Source organism: Triticum dicoccoides, chromosome 2B, assembly GCF_002162155.2.
Source record: "Triticum dicoccoides isolate Atlit2015 ecotype Zavitan chromosome 2B, WEW_v2.0, whole genome shotgun sequence".
In the NCBI taxonomy this organism is placed as follows: Eukaryota; Viridiplantae; Streptophyta; class Magnoliopsida; order Poales; family Poaceae; genus Triticum; species Triticum dicoccoides.
This window is the reverse complement of record NC_041383.1, coordinates 23,086,239-23,107,973: the sequence shown is the minus strand read 5'-3', so window position 1 is coordinate 23,107,973 and position 21,735 is coordinate 23,086,239. Positions and strand designations below refer to the sequence as shown.

At 46.8% G+C, this 21,735-nt stretch overlaps 3 protein-coding genes and 1 pseudogene across 3 annotated transcripts; all 4 read left to right on the top strand.

Moving 5' to 3' along the window:
- The first annotated feature begins 2,680 nt into the window (after window positions 1-2,680).
- Window positions 2,681-4,427, top strand: LOC119366880 (uncharacterized acetyltransferase At3g50280-like). The gene has a single exon (XM_037632569.1). The coding sequence runs from the start codon at window positions 2,785-2,787 to the stop codon at window positions 4,189-4,191; it is 1,407 nt and encodes a 468-aa protein (XP_037488466.1). The 5' UTR covers window positions 2,681-2,784; the 3' UTR covers window positions 4,192-4,427.
- Window positions 4,428-10,223: 5,796 nt separating this feature from the next.
- LOC119361864 (arginase 1, mitochondrial) lies at window positions 10,224-13,549 on the top strand. Its single transcript, XM_037627019.1, has 6 exons — window positions 10,224-10,504; window positions 11,671-11,830; window positions 11,916-12,049; window positions 12,234-12,443; window positions 12,718-12,828; window positions 13,132-13,549. Exons 1-6 carry the CDS (start codon window positions 10,358-10,360, stop codon window positions 13,390-13,392), a joined length of 1,023 nt encoding a protein of 340 aa, XP_037482916.1. The 5' UTR covers window positions 10,224-10,357; the 3' UTR covers window positions 13,393-13,549.
- An 810-nt stretch (window positions 13,550-14,359) lies between these two features.
- Window positions 14,360-15,899, top strand: LOC119366879 (annotated as a pseudogene).
- Window positions 15,900-19,074: 3,175 nt separating this feature from the next.
- LOC119361862 (glyoxylate/hydroxypyruvate reductase HPR3-like) lies at window positions 19,075-21,395 on the top strand. Its single transcript, XM_037627018.1, has 2 exons — window positions 19,075-19,580; window positions 20,542-21,395. Exons 1-2 carry the CDS (start codon window positions 19,104-19,106, stop codon window positions 21,076-21,078), a joined length of 1,014 nt encoding a protein of 337 aa, XP_037482915.1. The 5' UTR covers window positions 19,075-19,103; the 3' UTR covers window positions 21,079-21,395.
- Window positions 21,396-21,735: the final 340 nt, after the last annotated feature.

Sequence of the window (21,735 nt, the reverse complement as noted above, 5' to 3'; positions counted from 1 at the left end):
CTTTTCCTCTTGTTTTGGACTCTAATTGCATGATTTGAATGAAACTAACCCAGACTGACGATATTCTCACTAAAACTACCATGGTGTTGTTTTTGTGCAGAAATAAAAGTTCTCAGAACGGAATGAAACTTTGTGAACGTGCTGCTAGCTGAGTTGACAAACGAGTAACTCGTGTAGCTGGTGGTACTGTGGAAGGTGTTGCAACAACTAGGGCTGTCACTGCTTGTTTGGTGGCAGCTATTAGTTTCTGTTTGGCTTGTTTTGTAGCTCGTGTAGCACGTGATACCGCATTTGTACAATTTTTCGCTGAACTTTGACCTTCTATTGCACCATTACCAGCAGAATCTGCATAATTATTCTGCTTTCGTTTCCGTGTGTCCTTAGTACTAACACCATCCCCTGTCATTTTGTGTTCCTTCCTCTTTCTCTGTGCCATGTTAAGTCAAGCCGACAAGAAAAAGGAATAAAACTTTAGTTCTTCGGAACAAATTGATGCGTGATACAGACGAACTAAACTTTGATGTTAGACAACCACATGATAGGAGGATGTAATATGTACGAAAAATAGGACGACATGAGATAATCAGAACTATGATGTGTAACCTAAGCAGAATGCATTTCAATAAATTAGAAGCAACGCAATGGAAGGTAGACACCATATGAAAGATGCTACAAATACCGCTCTGTCAAGTTAACAGTGTCTCGTCATAACTGGCGTTTAAACAAATGTGAATCAGTACAAGAAATAAATCATATGCAAGATGCAAACAACAACACACTACCAAGTTAAAGCTCTCTCATCATTAGTGCCATTGCATATTCACAACATTGCATATTCAGAGCTTATGATGTGTAAACTAAGCAGAAGACATTTCAACAAATTAGAAGCAATGAAAGCTAGACACCATATGTAAGGCAAAGGTTTGCCCTTGATATGTTTTCTATTTTATCGGTCTCATGGTTGTAGTTGGGAGACCAGGCTATAGGATCGATTGCCGTACTATCAAGGGGGGCATCATGATGAGTAGCTTGATCGTATCATTCGTAGAGAGCTCGAACCATTGCATCATTGCATCATCTTTATTGGTTCTTGTTTGTCTTTTCTCCTTGTTAGATTTGGAGCTTATGGTCATCTTGATGACAAGCTCGAGTTCATCGAAAACGGAGTTCACGTGCATCTTCTATGATGTTTTCGATGTTGGAGGTTATGCCGGTTCTTCTCTGTTGGAGGATTGTCTCTTCTATATCTTGGCATACCTCTCCTGCCTCTTCGCTGTTGTATGCTACTCGTTGTCATCTATCCAACAAGCTTGAGTTTGCTCAATTTAGAGTTCATTTGCAGAAGTTGTGGCAGTTCTGGTTTTTCTGGAGCATCTGTTTTGCTTGGAAGTGGCATAAGGGAGGCGCCAGCGGTAGTACCGCGGCCCGGGGTAGCAGTACCGCTGTTTCACAGCAGTAGTATCGCCCACGACCACAGGCGGTAGTACAACTCCGATTCCGCGCTAGTACCGCCTCGACTCGAGACCTGCGTGTCTCCTGTTGGGTTCAGCGGCAGTAGCAGCGGCAGTATGAGCGGTAGTACCGCTTGTAAGCGGTAGTACCGCTTGTAAGCTACTAGTGCCGCTCAACGGCCCTCCTCTTTGTTCCTTCTCCCTTAGGCGATGTGTGAGGTCCCAGCGGTACTCCGAGCAGCAATACCGCTGCGGCCAACGGTAGTACCACTCCCTAGAGCGGTAGTATCGTTCGCTGGAGGCTGAGAATGGGGATAACGGTTGGATTTTTTCCCACTCCTATAAAAGGGGGTCTTCTTCCCCATTGAGCCTTATCCTTTGAGCTCGCGTTCTTCCCCCATTGTTGACCTTCTTCGAGCTTGCTTTCACTCAATCCCTCCATGGATTCTTGCTAGTTTGGGGGAGAAAAGAGAGAGGAGATCTAGATCTACGTTTCCACCAATCACTTTCTCCTCTATGTGAGGGGAACCCTTTGGATCTAGATCTTGGAGTTCTTTGTGTTCTCTTCTTCGTTCTTCCTCTCATTTGGGAGAGAAGGACTTGGGCACTCCGTGTGCCCTTGCCATTGCATTTGGTGCATCGGTTTGTGTTCTCCACGGTTATACGTGGAAGTTTCTAGTTGAGAAGCTTATTACTCTTGGGTGCTTGGTATCCTTGAGCTAGCAACATCTTATCGGGTGAGGCTCAGGCCGACGAAGGCCACACACAACCGTCAAGGATATGAAGTTGCGAAGAGTTGGAGGTAGTGCAGAGGCTTGGCCGCTTGGGGGTGGAAGGAAGAGTCTGACTCGGTCTCAAGATTGGTTGACCAGCTCAAAACCGTGACCAGGGTTGTCTTTTGAACCTTTTTGGTAAGTTGAGGGTGCAATTCGACCGGTTTCGAAGATAAGGCTTGTAAATCAAGCCTGGTTTGTTCAGGGTTGAAAAGTGGATTTTTCTCTTATTTATATCGCCCAACCCATGGCCTCACAACAAACACGGTTGAGCGCAAAATAACAGTTTGGCTACTCTGCTCCGGTGACCGGCGCGTGTGCGTGCATGCGTTCGCGTGTGTTACGTTGGCGCGTGAGTGTGCCTCGTAGTCCATCCCATAGGATCAGGTTGTTGGAGTTGGTTGCAAAGCAGCCGGGGCGATCCGAGCATGCGTTTGAGCGCGTCCTGTGCGCGGCCGGTGTGGCATCATGCGGATCGTGCGCGCAGCCGGGCGAGACGGGCACTAGCGCCTGTGCCCTCTCCTTCTTTCACGAGTACCCGGCTTCCTCGCAACACAAAAATGGAAGGCGGCGCAGTCCAGATCGTATCTCGGCGCACGGTCAAGCCAGATTACCAAACGAGCACCCGGCCGCCGGAGCCCGAGACCGTCCACCTGACGCCATGGGACCTGCGGCGGATCACGGTGGACTACATCCAGAAGGGAGTCGTCCTGCCCAAGCCTCCGCCCGGCGCGCACGCCGCCGAACACCTCGCGTCGTCCTTCGCGCGCGCCGTGGGCCGCTTCTACCCCCTCGCCGGCCGCTTCACCGTCGCGCCGGGGGCCACCGACGACGACGGGGCGCCGTCACCTCGGCCGAGCTTGACGATCTCGCTCCGCTGCGGCGACGAAGGCGCCGAGTTCGTCCACGCCGTGGCTCCCGGGGTGGCTGTCGCCGACATCGCCGGCCCGCTTCACGTCATCCCACGGGTGGTGTGGTCCTTCTTCCCTCTCAGCGGGATGCTCGGCGCCGACGCCGTCGTCGACCCCGGCCGGCCGGTCCTGGCCGCGCAGGTCACGGAGCTCGCCGATGGCCTCGTGGTCGCCATGTCGCTGAACCACGGCGCCGCCGACGGGACCACGTTCTGGGACCTGTTCAACGCATGGTCGGATATCAGCCGGAGCCGTGCCGCCGCCAACGGAGACATCTCCACGGTGGCCCCACCTCCTAAGAGATGGTTCCTCGACGGCTGCACCGTGCCGATCCCTCTCCCCTTTGCCAGGGTGGAGGACATCGCCAGGCGGTTCGAGTACCCGCCGGTGCAGGAATGCTCGCTCCGTTTCTCGTCGGAGAGCGTGAAGAAGCTGAAGGCAAAAGCGAACGCCGAGATGGCCACCGGCACAGCCACCATCTCCTCCTTGCAAGCCGTGCTTGCACAGCTATGGCGAGCAATGTGCCGGGCCCGTGGGCTCGCGCCGGACCAGGAGACGTCGTGCGCGCTTCCCGTCGGATGCCGGACACGCGTGAAGGGCATGCCGCAGGGTTACCTAGGCAACGCGGTGGCGGGCGCCGTCGGCAGGGCCGCCGTCGGCGAGATCCTGGGCGACGGCCGGCTGGGATGGGCGGCGTGGCTTCTGAACCGGGCCGTGGCTGCGGTCGACGAGGCGAGCGTGAGGGACGAGCTCGCGGCGTGGCCAGGAAACCCCAGCTTCAAGTACGCTGCCGAGTTCGGTGGGGATCCTCCTGCGGCGATGGTGGCCACCGGCTCGCCGCGGTTCGACGTGTACGACAACGACTTCGGGTGGGGCAGACCGGTGGCCGTCCGGAGCGGCGCCGGGAACAAGCTGGACGGGATGGTCACGGTCTACGAGGGCGGCGGAGGGACAGGGAGCATGGAGCTGGAGGTGTGCCTCGCCCCTGATGCGCTCGCCAGGCTCGTCGCCGACGAAGAGCTGATGGCCGCGGTGGTAGGAGGGCCGACGTACTGATCCGCGATGGTAGGTGCATGGTGCACCAATGCGTCGAAGGAGTTTGCCATTCAGAATTTCAGATATACAATGGAAGTCTACTGTATTATTTTTCCTAAAAAAGAGTGTATTGAAAGTGGATAATATGTTTCAAAATTTCTGATCATGTCTACATCCAGATTCCTCCAGCTATAGATGTTACTAGCACATATGCCCGTTGCAACAAAGAAAACAAATATGATGTGTTTTCGAATTTAGTGAACCAAATATGTGAAAAACATCTTATCATATTTTTTTTCCCTGTGTAGCACAAATGCCCCTGTGTTGTAATGAAAGACAAAATACCCCAATTCACTAACCCAATGGCTCAAAACCCCCTCCTCCATTACCCATCACCAGGCATGATGACATCAACAAACTCCATGAAATCCTCCATACTCCCACACGAGAAACAGCATAAATATTAGGAGCATTTACAAAGACTGTCAATCTCTAGCTAATATAATGGAAAAAACTGCAGAGTTTGTGTCACACGCAGCAGAAACTCCAAGTCTGACTGCTTCTACTTTGGTGACGGGCGCTAATGGGTCGACCAAATGAATAAAAGCAAATTTTTTGTTTTCTTCTCAGAAAAATATAGCACATGACCAATAAAAATGAACAATTTTTTTATTATGATTTAGACATATTTTTTCGTGTGTTATACGTAATATTTTGCTCTTGAGTTAAACAGTTGTGACACGCCAAATATTAGTATCACAGTATCGTATCTTAGTTGTTGATGTCAACAATTTGGATATAAAGTAGTTCATGAGCGAACCAACTTGTGGTTTGATGGTTAGGAGAACAGTGATATCCCAAGCCCCTCAGGGTTCTAATCTTGGTGCTCTCACTATCCTGAATTTATTTCAGGACATCCGGTGATGGTGCGTTCAGTCGGAGGAGACATTTCTGTTGACTACGAGATGATTGAAGTGACTTCGTCAATCCCAAAATGATGTGTCGGACCAGTCTCTCAAATGTGCTCATAGGAGTAGATTATGCATGTGTGTGTTCATAGAAAGTGCACGCCGCGTATATATGAGCTACTGCTTATGTACTGTGTTCCCAAAAAAATAGATTCACCCGTGGCATGTGCACCTAAACAAAACACCTAGCAATTGAGCTACAAAAGAAGCCGTTCAACAAATTTAGACACAGAGAAGAAATTTCATCGGTTACTGATAAGCCTATTGTTCTTCAATAAACTTATATTCTACCATGTAAAAAAGATGATATTTTTGGGGCATAATTACCAATTGTCTCGCTATATGAGACAAAGTAACTATTGGTGTATGTTCATTTAAAATGGTATTAATTTTTTTCTTTTCGAATATCCTATTGTTCTTCAACAACTTATATTCTACTTAGATTATAATCGCATTATAACTTACTTTAACTTTAATATTATGTTCTGTTTTACTAGTTATAATTTTATGTTTAAACCCTATAACTTTAATTTTAAATAAAGGAAATATATTTAATACTTTATTTCTTGCTTATATTTTGTAATTCACATAGATATTAAGTTATATTCTTTGTCCATCAAATCAATAAAATATATGTAATATTATTATTTGGAATTCTAATGCACGGATGTGTCTGCTCATGCCTTCCAACACGATGGTTGTGTACACTGTCTGATCTGTGAGACTGGCCGCTCATGTCATGATGATCCGGTTGCATGCTACTATCATGTCTGCCATGGTGATATTGTGTAGGGGCATCTCCAAAGCGAACCTTCAAAACTCTACTATATGTCTAGACCATACTGTCCAGATCACTTTTATCATCCAATTATAACCTTTATACGTCCGCTTAGTACTCCGGACATATAGATTTCGGTTTCCAAGAGACAAATGTGGCGGGCTTTGCCAGAGTCCGGACATGCACTTGACCGATCATATGCATGGTCCTTCTCCTTTCTCTCTCCTACTAACCGCACATGCATGGTCCTCCTCTCCTCTCTCTACTCCCAACCGAACACTAAATCACAAATATCACATCACATGCATGGCGTCCATCTACGTTTTCTCTTCCCAATCGGATACTTTATAATTAGTGTTGGATGGCTCCCTCCCGCATCATCTCTGCGGACCACGTCCGAACATAAAAATGGACATACATTAAAGACATTTACGGGTCAGCTTTGAAGTGCCCTAAGTCACACGTTAGTGCATCCCAACACTGTGAGGCATATGACAGTAGTAGCAGCGCCAAGATTGGCCCATGACCTAGGCCAGCAAAGGTACAATGCAGCAACAGTGACAAATAGCGTTTACATCTACAATAAAGGAAGCAGCAGATAATTGCCCCTGTGCCAGTCGCCGCCATTGTATGACAGGAACCACGAAGAACATTTATATTACTAGTAAAAGGGCTTGTGCGTTGCAATGGGAGAAAAAAAAACCATAGTCCCTAAGGCCATGACAACATTTTGCCACCTCACCTATAACATTTTGTCGAACATTTTTTTCAATTTCATTAACACTTTTTAATACACAAATTTTTTAAAAAATCATGAACATTTTATTGATATCCCAAATATTTTTTAAAAATTGCGAACTTTTTTGAATAAGCGGACATTTTAAGAAAATTACGAACATTTTAAGAATCCACAAACATTTTATGATTTATTGAACATTTTATTTGAAAATTCTCTTTTTTTATTTTTGGAACTCTTTAAGTACCAAATTATTTAAAGGATAAAAAACAAAAAGATAAAATAAAAAATGAAAATAAAGAATGAAATTTAAAAACAGGCCGCCCACACATAGGTCGACCGAAACGGGCATGTTGAGTCTTCTTCCAGCGCGCAAAGTGGAGTATAGGAGGTCCCTACTCCGTGGGCCGGCCCAGGCGGGGGATTCCCCTGTGTGGAGTTTTTTTTTTGTCACTTATTGATGGCATCGGTGGGTAATATTTTGTAATTTTGAGGGCAATTTAGGTGACGTACTACTAAAAGCATTAATGACTTTATTATTATGTATATATTTATTACACTGAAGACACACATGGATGTCTTAAAATAAATATAGAAGGATGCAAGCATCAATATTAAGTTTAGGAGTTGGACCCTGGTGAGCTGGGATATCACTATCTTTCCAACCATTGAACCACGGATTGGTTCGCGTGTACTATGTTGAAGATTGAGCCGAGGTGTAGTACATGTAGTAGATTGGTTTCTCATTACCACGGATTTCAAAAAAATGTCTCGTTTGTATGCTCATTGTACGGTGTGGTTATTCGCAAAAAGAGACAAAAAATAAAAGAACGATGAGAAGATCTTAACTTGCTCGTGCTCCCCAAATATATATATACCGCACGGCGCACGCCCCAAGCCACACGGCACGATCTAGCGCAATCAAAATGAAAGTTGGCCGCCTCGGGGGCCTGAGACCGTGCACCTGACGCCATGGGACCTGCAGTGGATCACCGTGAACTACATCCAGGAGGGGTCGTCCTGCCTAAGCCCCCGTCCGCCGTGCACGTTGTCGAACACCTTAGCGTCATCCTTCGTGCGCGCCATGGGACAGAAAGCTCTTTTTACCGGTGCAGGAAGCTACCGGCGAACCATCCACCATTTACATGCTTTACGATCTGTGTTTAAGTAGGACCCGTTCATATGTATAACCATGTATTATGATAGTTAATCTTTTGTATATAGTCAAATCAATGTTAGATTAATAGGGCCCATGTCAGGAGAAGCAGTACTTTTTGCAGTGGGATATACGCATGCATGCAACATCTTTCCTCTCTCTCAAACAAACTCATGCATTTTATTTTTGTTTACATTTTAGATGGCCAATATTTTTTACAGCATTGTCCTAGTATTGAAAATTTTCATATATTCAAATTCGTGAACATAAGATCCTTAGAATGAGATCAATCTTGAGTATATTTAAACTAGTTTAATTTTTACTATTTCAATCATATCAAAATAATAATTTCACTCATTTCAAATTACAATTTTCAAAATGATTGAAATCAGTTATTGAAATGATTGAAACCACTTTCCAGAATATAGTTTTCTTTATGAGTTTCATATTCCAGCTTGCGAAACTGTTTCTTCAATGGAGTAACTGTGATGTGTTTTCTGAAACTAGTGAAATCTATCTTTTGTAATGACTGTAATCAATTTTTTGAAACAAGTGGAATATAGTATTTCAATTGAGCGACTGTAACGTGTTTACAGAAATGAGTGAAATGAGTGTAATACGTTTTTTGAAATACTTATTTTGGAAACTAGTGAAATGAGTGTAATACGTTTTCTGAAAATGAGTGTACTGTGTTTTCTGAAACCAGTGAAATGAGTGAAATCTATATTTTGTAAATGATGCAGTGTGTTTCTGAAATGAGTGAAATAAGTTATTTCAATAAAAGTGAAATAAAACCAATTTTTGCCGTGAAACTATTTTTTCGGTGTTTGAAACTAATATTTTTATGAGCGGAATACATTTCAATATATTACATAAATTCGCAGTGAGATTAGTATTGCAAATGAGAGTAATGTGTTTCCTGAAATGTGTGAAAGCTATTTTTTTTAATGAGTGAAATGGTTTTTTAACCGATATTTTTTTAAACGAGTAAAATTTGTGAATTGAAATGAGTGAAATAGTTTATTGAAATGAATGAAATAGTTTTCTGAAACAAGAAATATAGTATTTCAGTTGAGTGAGTGTAATATATTTTTCTGAAATTAGTTTCTTGAAACGAGTGAAACGTAGTTTTAAAATCTATATATTTTTATGAGTGAAATCAGTTCTCTATGGGTGAATCTAATGTGTTTTGTAAATGAGTGAAATATGTATTCTGAAATTAGTAAAATAGTTTGTTTGGAGTGAGTAAAATATGTCTAATGAAATGAGTGAAATAGTTTTTTGAATGAGTTTTCTGAAACTCGTGTGAAACATACTCAAGTTTGGTCTTGTTTTACAGATTTTAGCGTCAAGAATTCAAATATATAAAATATTTCACAAATAGAAATATGGTTCATAAGTTATTAGCCATTCGAAATGTGACCATGAAATAAAATACAACTAGTTTGTTTTGGGGAGAGAGAACACGTTAGAATGCATGCAGCGATCCACACCCACTCTCACTTGCAAAAAGCTGCACACCAATGGGTTCCACTTGTGTATTTCAGTGGTATAATAATCTACATGTTTTATACTTGTTAGACTGCACGAATCTTGATAAAAGATAAAACTAACGGATGGTGGATTGCACACCGGTAAATCCTGGCACCGGTAAAAAAACATTTTGCGCCATGGGCCGCTTCTTCAACAACAATGTCTTCAAAAAATATAAAAACAATTCTCAAGTATCATCCTTGTAAGATCTAACCACTGAAGGCCAAATCATGGGTTTTTACCCTAAAGATCAAGTCTGTTTAAACTCAAACACTGCTTTCAGCAAGGCAAGGATACAAAAATATCAAAATTGCCAGATATAACTAATTAAGGTCCCACCTCGGGTTTTCATCCAAGAGCTTGAGGTCAGTACTTGAGAAGCATCACCAAATCAATGTCAAAATGTGACGACCCCAACGACTACATGCGCAACACAATCTTGACGTGAGATGCGATGGAAGTGAAGACCAAGCTCAAACAAGCATGCAACCGAGTGGCGACAGGAGGAGCCAGTTTGCCACCAAGAACTGCGAGCAATGAAGGTCACCATCGTACATCGTGACGGTGACTGAGGGAGGAATGTCACCAGCCACCAAAATCTCAATTCAGAGCGCTACGACAATCACACACCGTTCTCATGGTCCGCAGTTCTCATCCGTGGCGGTAGAACCAGTCGGCAAAACATACTTATCGGCTTGTCGCTGCCTTTGGTCTATGTATCCTAGCATGATTGGCCGGGTCTTAAACTTAAGACCTCGTGAGCCCGAAGTATTTCGGCACGCTTATCTATGCATCTTGTATATTGTGCCGAGTGTTTTGCAATCTCTGAACATCTAAAAGGGCATATGAATCTTCTAGTAGAAAAACAGGTATCGTGCACTTCACTCGCTTGGCATTTCGTCACGTCTCTTCCTTCCTTTCTCAGTTCCCCGCAGCCGCTTCGCTCGCTTGCCTTCTCTCGCCGTCTCCGCCTCCTCCTCCAGTCCTCCGTCCCACCCCTCGACGATTCCTCGGCGATGGGCGGCGCGGCGGCGGCGACGGGCGCCGCCAGGTGGATCCAGCGGCTGAGCGCGGCCAGGATCTCGACGGAGGCGCTGGAGCGGGGCCAGAGCCGCGTCATCGACGCCTCCCTCACCCTCATCCGCGAGCGCGCCAAGCTCAAGGTCCCCCTTCCCTCTCCTCTTTTTTTCTTCTTCTTTCCCCATCTCCCGAATCACCGGCGCTGGATGGATTTTTTCTGCATATTCCATTCCATTCGGCGCGATTCGGATTGCACGCGTGCCACTGACTGACTTGACTGACTAAATAGAAAAAGTTCCTTTTTTTGGGTGGAGAATCAAGGTCTGTGTCAGTCCGGATCGAATCGACTCGTGTCCTTTCCTTTTTCTTGAATCTTCTTTTATCATTATTTCGCATCAGCTGATGGGAATACAGGTTCTTATATCCTCTCAAAGCACGTGATTAGCACAGTAGTACTACTAATTATCTACTGAAGAGTTACAGCCCCCTTGATACACTGCAATTTGGTCAGCTTACAGTAATGGTTCAGAAATAAACAGGGGAGAACATTTTACAGCAAACAGGGGAGAACACCTGTATCATCTCTTCTGAAATGGGGAAAGGCACACATTCATACAGTAGCAGACCTGATGTCCCACATCACAATTCTGTGAAACACCTGGACTGGACCGAAACAATTTTTATTTCAACATTAAGAAACACCGTCGGCTATCTTTTACTCACTTCGTCCCATAATGTAAGACGTTTTTTGACACCAGTGTCAAAAAACGTCTTACATTATGGGACGGAGGGAGTAATAAACTGTTCTCGGGAGTTGTTTGGTACTCATGTGACGATCGAGTCTTTTGAGGACTAAGCCTAATTGTTTTATTTAGACTATAACTAGGAGTAAGATATGGTCAAAGCTGGTCACATGCACATGGCCTCAGTTAAGCTTTTTCTCAGCTGGAATCTAGCACCTTCATAGTTTACTCTGGTGTTCCTTCTTTGAGGCAGCTGGTCTATTATATAGAACTTCTGTACTAATACCACACCTGAAAAAAAGGCAAAGGGAGTTGGGCAAAAGTTATGTTCAAATAGTAACTTCCCCCTGCTTCTTTTAGGAAATGCTTGATTTGTTCAAATTTATCATTAAAACCCTAGGCTTGTTGATGTTTACAACAGTTGTACATTCCTACCACGTGATCTAATAAGTGAAATGGGATAAGTTTGCGGCTAGGTTACGGCTTCATGTTAGAATACAACACACTTATGAGTTATGAGAATTCTACTAGTCCTGAGTCCTGACTTTACTCATGTTTGGATGTAGGGCGAGCTGCTGCGTGCTATGGGCGGTGTCAAAGCTTCTGCAACACTCTTAGGAGTACCCCTTGGGCACAACTCGTCTTTCTTGCAGGGGCCTGCGTTTGCTCCTCCTCGCATAAGGGAGGCCATTTGGTGTGGAAGCACCAACTCTAGCACAGAAGAAGGTAAACTTAATATTATCAACATGCTAGTACCTTGTACGCAAGAGACATTTATCAAAGAAACAGTTATGGAGTTCATGCTATGCAGGCAAGGAATTAAATGATCCAAGGGTGCTAACTGATGTCGGTGATGTCCCCATACAAGAGATTCGTGACTGTGGTGTTGAAGATGACAGATTGATGCATGTAATCAGCGAGTCTGTCAAAACAGTAATGGACGAAGTAAGTATATATAGTGTCCCATCGTGTTTGATTCAGAATTTTTCTTTCAGCATATCCAAACATTTCAGTACTGTATTATAAAACATCAGAATCTGGTGAAGTTTGCTGGGATTTCTTATCTAAGCTGAAGCAGAATAATTTTTGAAGATCTTCACATATTTAACTATGACACGTTGTTGTATAGGATCCTCTTAGGCCGTTGGTCTTAGGAGGCGATCACTCGATATCTTATCCAGTTGTTAGGGCTGTGTCTGAAAAGCTTGGCGGACCTGTTGACATTCTTCATCTTGACGCACATCCAGATATCTATGACTGTTTTGAAGGCAACACTTACTCACACGCTTCTTCATTTGCAAGAATAATGGAAGGAGGTTATGCGAGGCGACTTTTGCAGGTAACTCTGTTTTTTCATGTCTGAGTTCTGAATCCCAAATGAAACATGTTGGTAACTTATTCGTTGCAAAACATTTTATGATGATTTAACATCAATAAGTTGTATCAAGGTTGAAATAATGGTTATAAGGTGTTACAAAGATTTTACCGGCTGGGAGTTTTAGAACTTTTTTGTACTGTCCCTGGACTAACCTTTTGGTGCTCTGCAGTCAGTAGTGTGCAACTCTGCTTCTACCCTGCTTCTGCATCTTTACCTTGATTTTGATGCATTTCAGGTTGGACTTAGATCAATTACCAAAGAAGGACGTGAGCAAGGGAAGAGATTTGGTGTGGAACAGTATGAGATGCGCACCTTCTCCAGAGATCGGGAGAAGCTTGAGAATCTGGTAACTCACTAACATAAACCACATCATTTCATACATGTCTGTCTTTGTCAGTTATTCATTTTATCACGAGGACAGTTCATATTGATGTGTCCTATGGTTCAGTTCTTCCTATTAATTTCATTTGGTATTATCTACCTCTGTTGGTATTCAAAATTCATCATAGACCATTCTTTGCTCATTTTAATTCAACACAATGTGCAGTAGTAACCTTGTGTTTTTCTTTCCTGTACTCCTTCAGTCGAATACTTTATCACCAAAATGATATGAATTTCTTGAATGATTGTTCTTCACTGCTTTTGGCAGAAACTTGGGGAAGGTGTGAAGGGGGTGTATGTCTCCGTTGACGTGGACTGCCTCGACCCCGCATTCGCTCCTGGCGTGTCTCATATCGAGCCGGGAGGCCTCTCATTTCGCGACGTGCTCAACATCCTCCAGAATCTGCAAGGCGATGTCGTCGCCGGAGATGTGGTGGAGTTCAACCCGCAGCGCGACACGGTCGACGGGATGACGGCTATGGTCGCCGCGAAGCTGGTCCGGGAGCTGAGCGCCAAGATCTCAAAATGAGCAGCGACAGTCAGGACAGAGGCAGCAGCAGAGAGGATTTTCAGGCACAGTGGTCGTTGATCTTAGTTCCTGCCAATCATTCAGTTGTGCCACGTTTTAGTCTGACAATCTTCTATAAATAATAAAATCAGGCTGCAAAACGACTTCGAATTTGGTATGTGCTCTGTGGTATTTGTTGGTTCTCCTTTCACATGCACGCATCCAAGATTAAGCTCGTAGGTGCCTAGTAGTCGATAAGAACATCGTCTCTCACGCAAAGGATATGTTGAAAAATCTGAAATGAATTTGAAAAATCAAGGTGTCACTAGTCTTGAGTGAATTGATTAGTATGGTATCTGCAGGACTTGAGATAGTTGTAGTTGAAGAGCAAATGTAACGGAAAGTAATGGAACTAGGGAACAAGAGGCCACAAGTAAATAATAACTGACCCCGCAAAAAAAAGTAAATAATAACTGAAAGTGGGCGGTGTTTCCTTTAGTGGAGTGGAAGGGGTAGGCTTTCCACGGAGAGGTTCATCTTCCATCTGTGTGTCTGCATGTACTTCTCTTCATCGGCGACGAGTGCCGTTTAAGTGTGCTGGTCCCGCGAGGTCTCAGCATGACGACTTCTTGACTGTCTATCATAATAAGTCTAGCCCAACTCTAGTGACATATGGACGATGACGGCGGCAATGCCTATAGTTCGCTTCAGTGTTTGTAGTCGTTGTTGGATGGTTCACGAACATGAATGTTTTGTTATTTCTGTGTTTTTTATACTGCCATGACATAATGAATTGATTGAAAGTTTCCCAAAAAAAAGCAGGGTTGGGTATATAGGCGGGAGGTGATAACATAAGAGATAGTGATAGAGATGGTTATATTGAAGCACACGCTCGTGCTCCACATGGGCGAATAAAGGCCTCCACTCCACACAATATATACCCCTCACTCCAACCCACACAAGACGCACGATCGACCTCAAACTCACATTCTCCATAGAGGCCACTGTTCATCCGGCGATCAAAATGGAAGACGGCGGTGTGCAGATCATCTCCCGGCGCATGGTCAAGCCGGAGTATCAAAAGAGCTCACCACCGCCGGAGCCTGAGACCGTCCACCTGACGCCATGGGATCTCCGGCGGATCACCATGGGCTACAGCCAGAACGGCGTCCTCCTGCCCAAGCCTCCGGCCGGCATGCACGCCGTCGAACACCTCGCGTCGTCCTTCGCGCGCGCCTTGGGCCGCTTCCACCCCCTTGCCGGCCGCTTTGCCGTCGCGCCAGCGGGCAGCGCCGACAGCCTGACGATCTCGCTCCGCTGCGGCGACGAAGGCGCCGAGTTCGTCCACGCCGCGGCGCCCGGGGTCGCCGTGGCCGACATCTCCGGCCCGCTCCGCGTCATCCCGCGCGTCGTCTGGTCCTTCTTCCCTCTCAACGGGATGCTCAGCACGGACGCGGCCGCTGACCCCAGCCGGCCGCTCCTGGCCTCGCAGGTCACCGAGCTCGCCGACGGCGTCTTCGTCGGCATGTCGCTCAGCCACGCGGCCGCCGACTGGACGACGTTCTGGGACCTCTTCAACACGTGGTCGGAGATCAGCCGAAACAAGAGTGACATATCCACAGCGGCGCCGGCACTCGAGAGGTGGTTCCCCGACGGCTGCCCCGTGCCGATCCCTCTTCCCTTCGCCAAGGTGCAGGACATGGCGACGCCTTTCGAGTACCCGCCGGTGCAGGAATGCTCGATCCATTTCTCCCCGGAGAGCATAAAGAAGCTGAAGGCGAAGGCGAACGCCGAGATGGCCGGCACGGCCACGGCCACGGCCCCCATCTCCTCGCTGCAGGCCGTGCTCGCGCACCTATGGCGAGCGGTGTGCCGCGCCCGGGTGCTGGGGCCGGACGTGGAGGCGAAGCTCACGCTCCCCGTGGGATGCCGGGCGCGGGTGAAGGGCATTCCGGAGTCTTACATGGGCAACGCCTTGACAAGTGGAGTAGGCGAGTAGCCAGGCACCCCGTCGGCGAGATCCTGGGCGAAGGCCGGCTGGGCCGGACGGCGTGGCTCGTGAACCGCGCCGTGGCGTCGGTCGACGAGGCGAGCGTGAGGGCCGAGCTCGCGGCTTGGCCTCGAAACCCCAGCTTCAGCCACGTGGGCGTGGATGGCCGCGATGGGGATCCTGCGGCGGTGATGATGAGCGGCTCGCCGCGGTTCGACGTGTATGGCAACGACTTTGGGTGGGGCAGGCCGGTGGGCGTCCGGACTGGGCCGGGGGACAAGGAGGACGGGCTGATCACGGTTTTCGAGGCCGGCGGAGAGGCCGGCGGCATGGAACTGGAGGTGTGCCTCCCTGCTGATGTGCTCGCCAGGCTCGTCGCCGACGAAGAGCTGATGAGCACGTCCGTCTAGGAGCTCAGCTGAGAGATGATGGCGCCGGAGCGGAGGTGTTGCCCTCGCCGACGGAGAGCCTGCTGGTTCCGGTGCTTTTATCTTGTTTAAAATGCCGTATCTTGTGTGCTGTAGTAAAACTAGTGATAATCCTGATGCCCAGCGTCAAGTTTGTTGCTGTAATAAAGTAATAAAATTATCTGGATACGAATGCCTCTGCTAGAGCTCACTTTGGGATGGAATGGCTACACGTCAGTCGTTCGATTTTCAAATTTGGCCAAGTCGATTGATTCTGTCCGTTGGATGCAGATCAAACAGTGGACAGGCCTTCTTCTTCCACCAGCTTCTTCTTCTTCTTCCCAGGCTGCCACACAGGCTACCGGCCGATCCGCCTGCGGCCATCACTCGCAGCCGGCAGCGCTCACGCTTAGCCTCGCCGGTCTTGCCGCTGGCCCAGGCCATCTAGCCCCGCGCGTGTCCGGTATTAACCCTAATGTAGATGATGGAGTAACCCTCTGGCGAGCCTTTTCTTTCTCCTTCCTTTCCTCCGGCGAACTCTCAAAATCGACTGACCCCAATTTAAAATTCATTCGACCGTCATTTAGCTAATGTGGATATGTTAAGAGAAAAAAAAATCTGATCTGATGAAATCGTGTACAACAAATTACAGAATGGTAACATATCGGCAACTAACAACTATATATATATATATATATATATATATATATATATATATATATATATATATATATATATATATATATATATATATATATATATATATATACAATGATAGGATCATGTGCTTTGCCGGATATATGCTGTAGTACAGATTACCCCTCGATCTGACCAGAAGGGGCATCTCTGATTTGAACGGCCGGACATGCCGGAGCACATGGCGCTTGTGCTCATCTGCTCCAGATCTGTGCTAGTAATTGCTTATTTTCTTCATGTGCTTTCTATACACATGTGCTCCAGATCTTTGCCGTTGTGCTGGGACACGCTCATGCTACTAATTTTCTTGTATGGTTTACTGAAGCACGCTCGTGCTCCACGAAGAATGGCTCACATGGCCTCCCTCAATATATACAGTACTCCAACCCGGCCACCCCAACCCACAGAACACAAACGATCGAGCTCAAACTCACATCCTCCATAGTGGCCACCGCTCATCCGGCGATCAAAAATAGAAGGCGGCGCTGTCCAGATCGTTTCCCGAAGAGCTCACGGCCGCCGGAGCCTGAGACCGTCCACCTGACCCCATGGGACCTGCAGCAGCTCCTCGTGGACTACGTCCAGAAGGGCGCCGAGTTCGTCCACGCCGTAGCGCCCGGGGTCACCGGCACGGTCTGCATCCCGCGTGTGGTCTGGTCCTTCTTCCCTCTCAACGGAATGGCCAGCACACCTGCAGCTCCATGCCCTTAGTGGACCAGACACGTGCCTCGCGCCGGATGTGCTCGCCAGGCTCGCCGTCGGTCTAGGAGGGCAGAGGTGATGGCGGCGGACTTGGATCCTGATGGCGAGGCCTCACTCCTGAATCCTGATGGCCTCGCCGTTGGAGGGAGCGTGGCGGTGGAGGTGCCCCGTCGCCGTCGGCTTGCACTTTTGAGTGTGTCATGTCTCCGGTTTGCATGTATCCAGTCAGTCGGTCAGTCAGTCAGTCAGTCAGTCGTGTCTGCAAGTTTCAATCGGTTTGTTGCTGTACTTCTGCTCTTCCATTTCAACGTTTGCTAGTATTGTTATTTCGACGTTCAATCTTGGCCGGAGCATGTGCATGCAATCGGAATGTCCTAGAGCTCATACCATGTGGCAGGTGCTACTCCAAGACGGTATGGGCTAACCTATAAATTCACTTCTCCCCTAAACTTGTGCGCCTGCACTTTCTGCATACAGGCCGGCCATCACACGTTTTATCTCTGGCACACTGCCCAAAATGTTCCATCCTTTGAGAGAAGTGGATTCTTTCTAGAAAAGTTTCAAAAGATGTGCTAATGATAAGCAAGAAGATTACGAAGCAGAACATCAAGGGAAAAAAACTTCCTCCGGCCCTTTTTACTCTCTATATACATTTGATTTCAAACAAATCTTCTATGTGGAGTAAAAAAGACAAGAGGGAGTGATATTCTAGTACTGCATAAGACTTATATAGGAATCAAAATAGTCTTTTATTTTCTTTAAAAAATTGATTTTATTAAATTATTAAAACCCTTTCAATTCGAATAAGAGTTGAGGAAGAATTGCAATGAGAGAGAGAGAGAGAGAGGGAGCATATCTGGCCTGGATGGGGCGCAGGCGGGCTGCTTGTGAGTGTTGGGGCTAGTCGCTCCCTTTCTCGCTGGTGGTCATATCCGATCAGATTGGGGAACTTCTTCGTTGGGTGTTTGATCTGGGAGGATTTCTACTTCAAATATGACTATGATAGCACCAGCTGAACTAGCAAGGTTGCGGGATGTAGCCGGAAGACTCCACTGTGGGTTTTGGCGGCTTTCGCTTCAGTCAATTTGCCGGCGACGGTGCGACGCACAGGGTTGGTGGTGTAGCGGTGTGGTGGAATTTCTAGCCTAACACGCCTGTCATTGCTAGGATCACAGAAAAGTGGTGGAGACAACACATGATTGATTTACAGTTCCCTTTTTGTCACTTTCTTGAAGGTTAACATCGACATAACAATCCCAACTGTTAGCTATCCTGTTGACATCCTAATATTTCCAATACGACGAAATCAACCCAAATCCATTGCATAGGTCCGTAACAGCTCCACATCACCATCAGTCCAAACCGCTGTAGACTCTAAACTGAATATTTTTGAAGGCGTCGGCGGCAGTACCCTTGCTGCTTAACCGCTTCTATGACTCTAGTACACATTAGGAAACTCAGGGTACACATTACGCAATTACAATGTAATGCGAGAGAGAGAGAGAGGGAATGTCTCTCCAGTCTTAATTAGCAATATAATGCTACAAGCGTCATATGAGTATATATATATCGATTAGACATTGAGGGTTTTACTCTTCTTTTTCTAAAATAAAGCTCTCTTGCAACCTATCATCAACAGCTAATGCATAATAATTAGCATAGCAAACTGCCACACTTAGCATTTCTGAAATTTTGATTTTGCCACGAAATGGCAATTGTGATAATTGTCAAAAAGCTAATAGTGGCAAAAGAGAAATATCAGAATCTAGAGTGGCATATGAAAAATTGGCAAAAGCTAAAGTGGGAAAAACAAAAAATTTCCCTTTTCTAGAGTTAACAGCTTACATTAACTGTAAGTTTTACTATTTTTGGAGAGACAAAGGAAAGGTGCTGAGGTTAGGTGTGGACATGGAAAGACCAACAGAAAGGGAAGTCTGATGAAGCTCGCAACTTTGGCGTCCGGCGGCGGCGAGACCAAGCCGCACGTCCTCCTGCTCCGTCCGGTGGACGCGCCCTTCGCCGCCGCTCTGCGCGACCGCTTCCACGTCCTTGACCTGTACGCGCCGGGGCAGGCGCTCCCGGCCCTGGCCTTCGTCGCCGCGGCCGCCGCCGTGCCAGAGCCCCCGCGCGCCATGGTCATCTGGGGAGGCGTGCGCGTGGACGCCTCGTTCCTCGACGCCGCCCCCTCCCTCCGCTGCGTCGTCAGCACGGCCGCGGGGCTCGACCACATCGACCTGGCCGAGTGCGCGCGCCGCGGCGTCGCCGTCGCCAACTCCGGGGAGGTCTACTCCGCCGACGTGGCCGACTACGCCGTCGGCCTGCTTCTCGACGTGCTCCGGCGCGTGTCGGCGTCCGAGCGCTACGTCCGGCGCGGGTCCTGGCCGGCGCAGGGGGACTATCCTCTCGGATCTAAGGTCCGGTTCCTGCCTCCTGTTTGGCTTTCTGTAAACTGACATTATTATGTTTCTGATTCTCGAAGCTTGAGAGAAATTCAGAGCAGTTGCTTGGAGAGATTGAAACAAGAATTATTTTGAGTCGGAGCAGACCGTTCACAAACTGAATTAGGGGTTCACAGACTCTCAGACCCAGTTCAATTTTGTCAATTTCTGAAGGTTAACATGATGAGTACGTATCACAAACCCAACAGCTAGCTATCCTCTTAGACATCCTAATGTTTCCAATACCAAGCAACCCAAATCCATTGTGTCGTGCAGTCACACAGAGGGAAGTTAATTTTGTGAGTGAGCAGCTTCTATCCAAATTTATTTATGGCAAATGCACTTGTTACAGACGCTGAAGTGAATTATTTGAGAAGGCATTTGCAGCGGCATCTTTGCTGTTTAACCGCTTCTATGATTCTAGTACCGATTAAGAAACTCAGGTTGGAAATCGATGGAGATTACCTGCAGATAGAGGGAGCGGGTCAGGGGAGAGGGAATGTCTGTCCGGGTTCAGTTAGCAATTTAATGCTGCAAGCTTCATGAGGGTAATATCGATTAGTGTATAGATTACACATACTCCTTGTGAGATATGAACCAAAGGTATGAACCGAAGATATGACTTACACAAGCATGGAATTAACCAGCGCATTCATCCTGGGATGAACCGAAGGTTGTATTCTTCTGTATGTCCTCTGCTTCATCGTCAGAGGTTTAGTTGGTCTCTTTTTTTGTGTGTTGTCTAAGACCTATTGGCGTGCTACACTGCTCTACTGCTACTTCCTCAGAAAGCCATGTATTGCGCACTTTTTTTGTGCTCTCTTCATTCAGTAATTGGCACCATGTATGTCTATGGTGCAAAGACATGTTTTTTTTTCTTATTCCTTTGGCACTAAAAACTAATACAATGTTGTTGGTGTTATTTTAATGGTCTCAGCTTGGTGGTAAGCGTGTTGGCATCATCGGCTTGGGGAACATCGGCTCACGGGTTGCAAAGAGGCTTGAAGCTTTCGGCTGCGTCATCCACTACAACTCGAGAAAACCTAAGGATTCAGTCTCTTACAAATACTTCCCAAATGTCCATGATCTTGCTGCTGAATCTAACGTGCTCGTTGTCGCGTGCGCACTGAACAAGGCGACACTGCACATCGTGAACAAGGATGTGCTGGAGGCCCTAGGAAAGGACGGTGTGGTCGTCAACATCGGCCGAGGAGCAAACATCGACGAGGCAGAACTGGTCATTGCACTCAGGGAGGGGAAGATAGCAGGCGCAGGCCTTGACGTCTTCGAGCACGAGCCAAAGGTGCCGGCGGAGCTGTTCACCATGGAGAATGTGGTTCTGTCGCGCCACGTGGCGGTGTTGACGGAGGAGTCTAGGTCGGACCTGTGTCTGCACACCATTGGCAACCTTGAAGCCTTCTTCTCCGGTCAGCCATTGCTCACTCCGGTGCATGCTGATTCTCTAGCGCAGTGAGCGCAAGTTAGCAAAAGTGCACCACAACTTTTGTTGATTGCGGAGTATGTGCAGATGTGTGACACGGTGCCTGCTGCTCTATTTACACGGACACGCATTGCAGGAGCTGATACCAGTGAGGTCTCTGCTCACCATGAGAAAAGAGATACAGAAAATAGATGAACATGCAAGGCAAACCACTGCAGAAATCAGAAATAGTGCCGCCAAAAGTAGTGGAGTTGCTTCTTCTAGTACTACTCTCTGTTTAGCCTTCTGTTGCCATTGTACAATTTTTTTCACATGAACATTCAGAACACAAGAAGCAAATTTGTGCAGCATTCCTCTGGTTGGTAAAGTCATGAGCATATTATTTCTGCAGATTGCACTTCATTCAGGCCGATTGATCACAAGAGCACAAGAGTGGATGATCGCAGACCAATTTTATCCAATCAACCAATGGTGCTCTTGTTTCAGAGCTGCGCGGGGCTGAGCAAAGGCTCCCCTGCGAAGAAGGCTTCGAGGTTTGCGGCGACAAACCTTGGACGTTGATAGGCTCTCAAAGTGCGATTGCTTGACAAAAAGGTGGAGTATATCTTATTATTTCCATCCCAATAAATATCTCACTGTTTTAGCCTATTTGATGATTGTTCTTCAAATGTGGAAATGAAATGCCACCAC

What these genes read in the sequence shown, in the direction of transcription:
- LOC119366880 (XM_037632569.1), top strand. Translation starts at nt 2,785, where the DNA reads ATGGAAGGCGGCGCAGTCCAGATCGTATCTCGGCGCACGGTCAAGCCA.
- LOC119361864 (XM_037627019.1), top strand. Translation starts at nt 10,358, where the DNA reads ATGGGCGGCGCGGCGGCGGCGACGGGCGCCGCCAGGTGGATCCAGCGG. An exon ending in ATGCGAGGCGACTTTTGCAG is followed by an intron (nt 12,444 to 12,717) that starts GTAACTCTGTTT and finishes GATGCATTTCAG; the next exon opens with GTTGGACTTAGATCAATTAC. An exon ending in GGGAGAAGCTTGAGAATCTG is followed by an intron (nt 12,829 to 13,131) that starts GTAACTCACTAA and finishes TGCTTTTGGCAG; the next exon opens with AAACTTGGGGAAGGTGTGAA.
- LOC119361862 (XM_037627018.1), top strand. Translation starts at nt 19,104, where the DNA reads ATGAAGCTCGCAACTTTGGCGTCCGGCGGCGGCGAGACCAAGCCGCAC. An exon ending in ACTATCCTCTCGGATCTAAG is followed by an intron (nt 19,581 to 20,541) that starts GTCCGGTTCCTG and finishes TAATGGTCTCAG; the next exon opens with CTTGGTGGTAAGCGTGTTGG.